This window comes from Poecilia reticulata, linkage group LG17 (assembly GCF_000633615.1).
Source record: "Poecilia reticulata strain Guanapo linkage group LG17, Guppy_female_1.0+MT, whole genome shotgun sequence".
Classification (NCBI taxonomy): domain Eukaryota; kingdom Metazoa; phylum Chordata; class Actinopteri; order Cyprinodontiformes; family Poeciliidae; genus Poecilia; species Poecilia reticulata.
The window spans coordinates 515,467-523,420 of NC_024347.1; the positions used below are offsets into that span (position 1 = coordinate 515,467).

The following is a 7,954-nucleotide window of genomic DNA, read 5'->3' on the forward strand; positions in this document are numbered from 1 at the left end:
ACACACCTGGTTATCACACACCAGCTCTCGGGATGGTTTCATTTCTCAAAGCCTTGCTTCAGTGAACCCAGATGCCATGCAGCTCAGTGCTAACCAAGTAACAAAGGGATGGACGATGGTCAATGAGATCAAACATCAGTGCAACACGTTTTTATCCGTCTTAGCGTGTTCGGCTATGACTCTCCAGTTCTGCCTCAAGGCACAGGTTACGTAAAGYACAACATAAGTTTTTCCAAAGAGCAATTAGGGATTTGAAGCTTTGAGATAAGAGCAGCTATCAATGGGAGATCAGGTAGGAAAATAAAGCTTAGTTTTGATTTCCACATTTCCTGTTACTTTTTGGTATTTCTTTTAAATGTGTTTCCTCCTCTCTGTACCAGACTCTGGAAGGACAGGAACTAAGTTTATGGGTATTATGAGAATATTCGTTAGCTGTGAGATACTGAATGGACAACAGGGAATTCAATCAGTTTCAACCAGGAAGCAGAAACAAAAAAAACACACACTTTCATTACTTGGTTTTATATATTTTATTAGAAACAGGTACAAAGCTGCAATATGTACACAGGCAGAGGCGCAACTTTGCACTTTCTGAAGTGTAGAAAGTGCATGTGCAGTAGATCACATCATTTACACATGCACCAAGATTTTTAAATACAGAAAATACTGACTAGAAATCATTTTTACATAAGGGATATGGTGCATGCCCTTTCTTTTCTCTTTTTTGCGCCACTAAAAATATGAATCATATTTACAAGTGAAACTCTACAGAGAAGGAGAAGTCATGGACCAGCAGACTGCACCTCATTATTCTCATAATTTCTTTAAACTTTCTTACATATATCACATAATATGTACAGAACACAGCGCAGCTCGGAGAGACCTTAGCTGGAATGTAAACTGGAGGATTCGGTCTCGGGGGTCATTGAAGTCCCGTTGCGTCTCCGGGGTAAAATCTTCAAACTGGAGGCCCGACTCAGAGTCAGGGCCCTGCGGGCCGAGCTCTTGAACCCGGCCCCCAGAAACGCGTAAAGCAGCGGGTTTAGGCAGCAGTGTGCGAACGCCATGGGCTCCGCCACAGACAACCACACGCTCAGAGCCGCCTCCAGCCTGCAGCACCGGGGCAGGACGTCCAGACGCAGCAGCGCGTCCACGGAGATCCCCGCTCCGTACGGGAGCCAGCAGATGAAGAAGCAGAGAACCAAGGCGATCGTGGTCCTGACCGCCCGCCGCTTCTGCCTCTGGCCCCCCAACGGGCCTGGCCGGGTCAGCCTGGAGACGATGACGCAGTAGCACACAAGAAGGACCAGACCAGGGATCACCAGGCCCACCAGGACCAGCTGAAGGTGGAAGACGGCCACCCAGACGGGGGCGTTTTCTTCGGGGTAGAAGCGCTGGCACACGGTGGCGCCCTCTCCGCCTTCCTGAGTCCGGGCAAATATCATGTCTGGGACAGCCAGCAGGGTAGCAGGCAACCACGCACCTGTAGAGTAGAGGAGGACAAAATGAGGTTTCAGAACCTCGTTTGGGTTTGTGGATCATCGCATTATTATCTTCAGTAGCTGCGTTTCCATTAAAGGTAAAAGTGTGCAAATTGAAATGACTAAAATTAATTTGCTTAATGGAAAAAAGCATTTTCGAAAAATGTCACTCTTTTTGATAAAAAAAAAAATCGCGCTAGAATGAGCTGTTTTTTTTTTCCATTCATGTCGAAATAGGTGTATTTCGTAAAACTGCAATGGAAACACTTTCTTGGCTTCCTACTCAACAGCCGGATGTTATTACAGTTGGAAACGACGAAGAAGACGACAGGAAGTAGGAGGAGGATGTTGATTAGCTTAGTTTTGTTTAGATTTTTTCAATCCCTCTGATAGTTGACAGATGGTGAGCGCTAGGCCATGCGTGAAATATGAATATATGCTCATATCATGTAACTGTTTACATCAGCCTCTGCCAAGGTTTTTAATGGCTTATGGCGTGAACATGCTTATTCACTAAAGGGTGCCGTTTGTAAAGTTGCACAGTGAACAAACATAACAGCAATGATTTGGTTTATTTAGGTAAAAAAAAAACTGTGAATAAATGGTGTTTATTTTTTCAAGTCATATTTCCACCATATTATTCATTTCCTACATTAATAAGTGTCAGAGTTCCAAAATATTTAATTCACAAGCATAATTAAATATGTTTCCCATAGAAACTTTTTCCTCTAGCAAGTCAAATGTCAGAATTTTTTTTCATGAATGTCTGTCGTTCTGTCTTGTTTTATCTTTTCGACGGTGACCCCAGATGTCTCTTCTGGTTTTGGTGAAAAGGAGAATGCCGATCTGCTGCTTGGTACTCACCTACATAAACCGCCTTGTGTGCCAGCAGCTGCCTCAGCCCACCGGTGTTTGTGCCCGTTGCTCGGACCACTGCCAAGTAGCGGTCCAGGCTGATGAAGGCCAGGATGAGCACGCTGCCGTACAGGTTGACGGTGTAGATCACGTGCACGCCGATGCAAGCGGCCCCTCCAAAACGCCAGTCATCCAAGGCTGCATCCACTGCCCAGAAGGGAAGCGCCAGAACAAAGAGGAGGTCAGCAGCAGAGAGATGGAGGCGATACCAGTCTGTCAAGCTGCACTTTGACCTGTTGGCATAGAAAGAATCTGATCAATGCACTCATTTTATCTCTCAGTGCACCTGTTCCCGCTTTCCCGTCCTCTCTCACCTGCGCTGGCAGCCCAACACCACGACCACCAGACCGTTTCCGGTTATGCCCAAGACGAAGATTACGGCGTAGACCACGGGCAAGAAGACCCGATGAAGCTCGGCGGTCATCCCGTGCTCCACATTGCAAGACTCTTCCAGGTTCTCTCCGTCGTCCCAGAAGCCAGAGCCAGAGCCTGTGTCGTTGAAGTCAAGGTAGACGTGCTGAAGGCACATGATAGAAGATGAATAAAGGTTTATTCCCAGATTTGTGAGAGTTCTCTGAAAGTTGTGGTGTGCAGCTGAGCCAAGCTTACCTCATAGTACGACATGATGGAGGCGGTCTCCCTTCTCATCAGAGTGAAGTCAAGACTTCCTTCTCAGGGTTTTTATAGCCGTGCTCATGCTCCACCTCCAAACACCCCAGTGCATCTGTCTGCCGGCTTTTTTCCTGTTTTCGAGGTGTCAGGTGTTAATACTGGATCTATCACAGGATACCATATGCGTGTCTGAATTGTTTTATCCCCTGAGACCTCTGGTTTGTAATCCTCAGGGTCAATTGGCAATAGGAAAGACCGCTGCTGAGAAGCAGACAAAATGTGTGTGTGCATGTTTGTGTGTGTTGCTGGGTTACATCAGGACAAGTCGACAGTGAACGTATACGTGCGTCACTGTCTTGCACGATGCATGAAAGCATGTAGAAATGAACATGCATGAGAGGGAGAGAGATAGAGAGATCCCTGATGAAAAAAAATAGAGTGTTACATCCTGTGAGATGACTATCAGACTTCCTCTGGTCAGTTCTGGTAAACACCAGGCTGCAGGACCGGCTCTGATCTTTGCCAGTGAAGCATCACGGCTGTGTCTCTGGCATCAGATTGTCACCTCTCCAAGAGAAAAGTGAAGGAGTGCTCTGATTTTAAGCTCTGACTTCATGAAGACGGACTGTGCCAACCGATTCACTTAAGGAGGAACAGTCCAATTGGAATTTAATCTAATTTGAAATCTGTAAGTATAACACACTTAGCCACTTTTCCCATGAAGTTTTGGTAGATACAGCCCAATCCAAAAAGCATTCACGCGCACATTCTAAATCATATCAAATTATTCTCTTTCCTCAAAATACTACACACCGAAACCTCATTATGACAATGATTTTTGCTAATTTATTAAAAATAGAAAGCCAAGTAATCACATTTATGCAAGTGTTCACAGCTGTTGCTCAATACTTTGTTGATCCAGCTTTGACATCAATTACAGTCTCAACATGTTTTTTAATATAATGCCACTTGCTTAGTTCACCTATATGAAGTCAGTTTGGTCCATTCTTCTTCAGGTTGGATGGAGACGTCTGTGCAGGCATTTTCAGATCTCTCCAAAGATGTTCAGTTAATTAAGTTTGGACTCTGGGCTGGCTTGGCACCTCCAGAACATTCTCAGAGTGGTTCTGAAGTCTTTGAGATCTTGGCCTTGTGCTTTGGGTCGTTGTCCTGCAGGACATTGAACCGTTTCCCCAGACTGAGGTCAAGATGGAGCACGTTTTCATCCAGGATGTCCTCTGTACATCATTGCATTCGACTAGTCCGCCAGTTCCCATAGTATGATGGTGGCATCACCATGCTTTACTGTAAAAATTGGTTTTCTCTAAACATGATGCCTGGTATTCACACCAAAGAGTCGAGTCTTTGTCTTATTGGGCCACTGAGTTTTGTTTTATTTCGTTTCTCCTGGTCAGAGAGTCCTTCAGGTGCCTTTTTGTTAAACTCCCAATGGGCAGCCATGTTTGATTTATTAAAAAGTGTCTTTCATCTGGTCTCTCTACCACCCAGTCCCGATTGGTGTATTGCTCCAGAGATGATTATCCTTCTGGAAGGTTCTTCTCTCTCCAAAGAGGAATGCTGGAGCTTTAACAGAGTGACCATTGGGCTCTTGGTCACTTCTCTGACTAAAGCTCTTCCCCCTCCGGTCACTGAGTTTAGACGGCCAGCTCTAGGAAGAGTCCTGATGGTTCCACATTTCTTCCATCAACCAAAAACGGAGGCAGCTAAGCTCATTGGGACCCTTCAAAGCAGCAGAAATGTTTCTGGATCCTTCCCCAGATTTGTGTCTGAAGACAATCCTGTCTCAGAGGTCTTGAGACAATTCCTATTGTTTCATGGTTGATGTTTGACCTGTGACCTGGACTGTTAACTGTGGGACCTCATATGGACAGGTGTGTACTTTAACAAATCAAATCCAATCAACTGAATTTACCACAGGTTCACTCCACCTTTTAGAAACATCTCAAGGATGATCAGTGAAAACAGCTCAGTCTTGAACTTCATAAACAAAGTATTAACACAAGCAAATTGGGTGAACCTGTACTGTGCTGTTGTGTGCTAAAAGACCAGAAGATCTGAGCTAAAGTTGAACGAAAGTCAACGGGTGTGGCGGTTTTACAAATCCACTCTCAGCCGATCACATCAGTAGTCTTATTGTTCTGCAGCAGCTGTGCCAATCATYGCAGAGCACGAAGAGAGCAGCTTAACTGAGGGGAGAAGGGGGGATGTGTTGTGCAGAGCAGTATGACCTGAGCATAACACCGCAAATCTRAAAGCAGCTGTAGTAGGTGGTTGTTATTTGACTCGCCACAGCCAAACAAAGGGGAGTGAARATAATTCAGATTTATGTTGAAAATGTCAAAAGTCAGTTCAGGAAAAAAAAAAATTAAAAAATTCCTGAAATATTTGAGCAAGATTTCCATGCAGAGTCCTCAATCTTGCTCAATATTTGGGCTTTGTTTGAAAAACCCTACATCTGCAGCTATGCAGCTCTATTCATTTGATGAMCATGAACCACAGTTTGCAAAGWTTTCTCCAGTTGTATTGTAAGTTTTTTATATCCATCTAGTCTATCGCTTGTTCAGGCAAATGCAGAACCAGCCATTTACATGGMAGAAACACGATCCATTCAGGCATCAAGACATGGATGAAAGTCGTGGAAACCGAAAATTGGATCAACCGCTGGAACGTTGTGGTAAAGGCAAACAGACAACCTAGCATTAGGATGAGAGAGCCGCCGGTCGGAAGCCACGACATAATAAAGCTCACGTTCCATGTTGCGTCTTTGCTGGATTTCCTTCCTACTTCTTCAAGATGTAAATTTCTTCAATGGGTCATATGCTAATGAGAGTGCAAATTCCCTTCTAGCGTTCTCACTTTGCTCAGAGCMCGCTGCACCACGTCRAATATCCGAAGTTTCTTGTTGACGGCGCTTCACAAGAAGAGYTCAATAAGTGCCATTTCAAATAAAAAGCCATTGTGTGATGAAAAACTTTGACTACTTGAAGAAAAATTTGACATTTCCAGGAATTCTCACATTTCGATTGAAAAACATCATTGATCGAAGGTGCCTCAAGACTTATTCATATTTGTTTTGCTTTGGTTCTAAARGATTGTACAACCAATTGKGACTTTTCTCTCAACAACTGTGTAATGTCTCATTTAYATAAATCAAATTAATAYGTGATAATCTCTTGTGACTTAGACTGGGAATATTTTTTATTTCAGTGCAGTGTGAATGTATGGTGTTGCGCTATAGTAGCAGTGTTGAAAAAGCTCCTGGATAGTGGATCTCATGTAGGTCAATGAATTTCGTGGATGATGATGATGATGATGATGATGATGATGATGATGATGATGATGATGATGATGATGATGATGATGGATGATGATGATGGATAACTGTCCAGGTAGCAGTGTTGTAATTAGCGTTAGCAAGATGGAGAAAAAAATTTTGTAAGAGGTAACATAAAAAATACATTTGTCTACAGAAGTGGAGCAACTGCAACTTTCTGCATGTGAGCTGTTCATCTCAAATCCAATCTTAGCAGTAAGTAAGTATGTTGTGCTAATAAGGATATTCCCAACTAAATGAATATGACCGATCTTTTATTTGCACTGCCCTCCAAAAGTGTTTGTACTTTCAGAATATGTTCTACATTTTAACACATAAAAAAAACAAGCAAACAAAAAAAATACATCAGTGGGATTTTTATAGGACTCTGGAGGACTTGACCACATACTGAGGAGATAATGTAACCATGTGACTCAGGTGTGCTGGACTAGGGACACATCTAGAAGTTCACCGGCCACTGAGGTCTGGAGTTGAGGATCCATCAAATCATGTACTATTCATGTACATGTATTTTTTTATTTTTTTTTGACAAAACCACTTAATATCAAAGTGAAAACTAATGTCCACAAAATAAGGACAATTAACAAAAATAGTTAAAATGCATAAATATGAATCCCTTTCACATCAGCATATAGTAGATTTAGCAGTGGCTGCCATCACAGCATAGAATCTGTGTGGCTGTCTCAATCAGGCTTCAGTTCAAGGAGATGAATCATTTTTATAAGCGCTGCATCTTGTCCTTCCACTGCTTTTTCTGTTGTTCTTATTATTCTACTATATCTCATTCAATCTGAATAATTTCCATAGAAGTTTGAGACTCTTCTGTGAAAAAGAAAAATAAAGTCAAACACTGTTTTTATACTGCTGAAAYCTTTTGAATGTCCCTTGGCCAGACTGTCATCTTCAGCCATTTTTCCTGGAATATTCCAGCTTCTGGAAAACGCATCGCTTCCAGGTAAAACCAGAAATRTTTTTGCTGATCCGACTTACAAATGAAAAAAAAAAAAATCTGCAGCTCTTTCCTTTGTGTTTACTCACAGTGAACGTTTGGAGATTGTCTTTAGTTGGCAGACCTTTCTARCTTTGGTTTCAGGATTACACTGGAGATGACTTGGTTATTGCTGCACTCTGCAGTTTTGTAAAACCACAGAATCAGGAGAGCTGGTTTTTACAGGAGAGGCAGGATTACATCTGCTAAACAGAAAGGGAATTTTTCATGACTGCAATCAATGCAAAACAGTATTTTTTTTTATTTTTTATTATTCATTTATATGATTGATTGTTTTCTAGTCAGTCATTTTCCATCTAAAAGCTTTTTCTCCGAGCCCYAACCTTTTTTCTACCAAGGCCTGCAAAGAGCGCAATCGCAATGGTTACTGAGACTCATTTGGTCGTAGAGATTATTATGAGAAACGGATAACATGGAAAGCCCTTACTAGGAAAATAATTGGAGATTTTCACAGTCAAAACAGGTAAGCAGAAACGACACGTGCCGCCTCAGCAGTGCAGCTGCTGCCGATCCTATTCCTGCACAACGCCGTGTTCTCCATCTTCATTTCTTGACACCGGTATTACTTTGCAGTGAATTATT

General features: G+C 42.7%; 1 protein-coding gene across 1 annotated transcript; it reads right to left on the reverse strand.

The window, feature by feature from the left end:
* Window positions 1-515: 515 nt before the first annotated feature.
* LOC103478845 (C-X-C chemokine receptor type 4-like) lies at window positions 516-3,819 on the reverse strand. Its single transcript, XM_008432921.2, has 4 exons — window positions 3,006-3,819; window positions 2,711-2,913; window positions 2,346-2,629; window positions 516-1,483 (listed from the first exon to the last, which is right to left on the reverse strand). The coding sequence occupies exons 1-4, from the start codon at window positions 3,042-3,044 to the stop codon at window positions 885-887; spliced, it is 1,125 nt and encodes a 374-aa protein (XP_008431143.1). The 5' UTR covers window positions 3,045-3,819; the 3' UTR covers window positions 516-884.
* Between the last annotated feature and the right edge of the window lie 4,135 nt (window positions 3,820-7,954).

Bases quoted from the DNA above. Each gene is read 5' to 3' on its own strand.
- LOC103478845 (XM_008432921.2), bottom strand. From the start codon at position 3,044: ATGAGAAGGGAGACCGCCTCCATCATGTCGTACTATGAG. The intron at 2,630-2,710 runs GTGAGAGAGGAC...CTATGCCAACAG, and splicing joins GTGTTGGGCTGCCAGCGCAG to GTCAAAGTGCAGCTTGACAG. The intron at 1,484-2,345 runs GTGAGTACCAAG...TCTACTCTACAG, and splicing joins ACACAAGGCGGTTTATGTAG to GTGCGTGGTTGCCTGCTACC.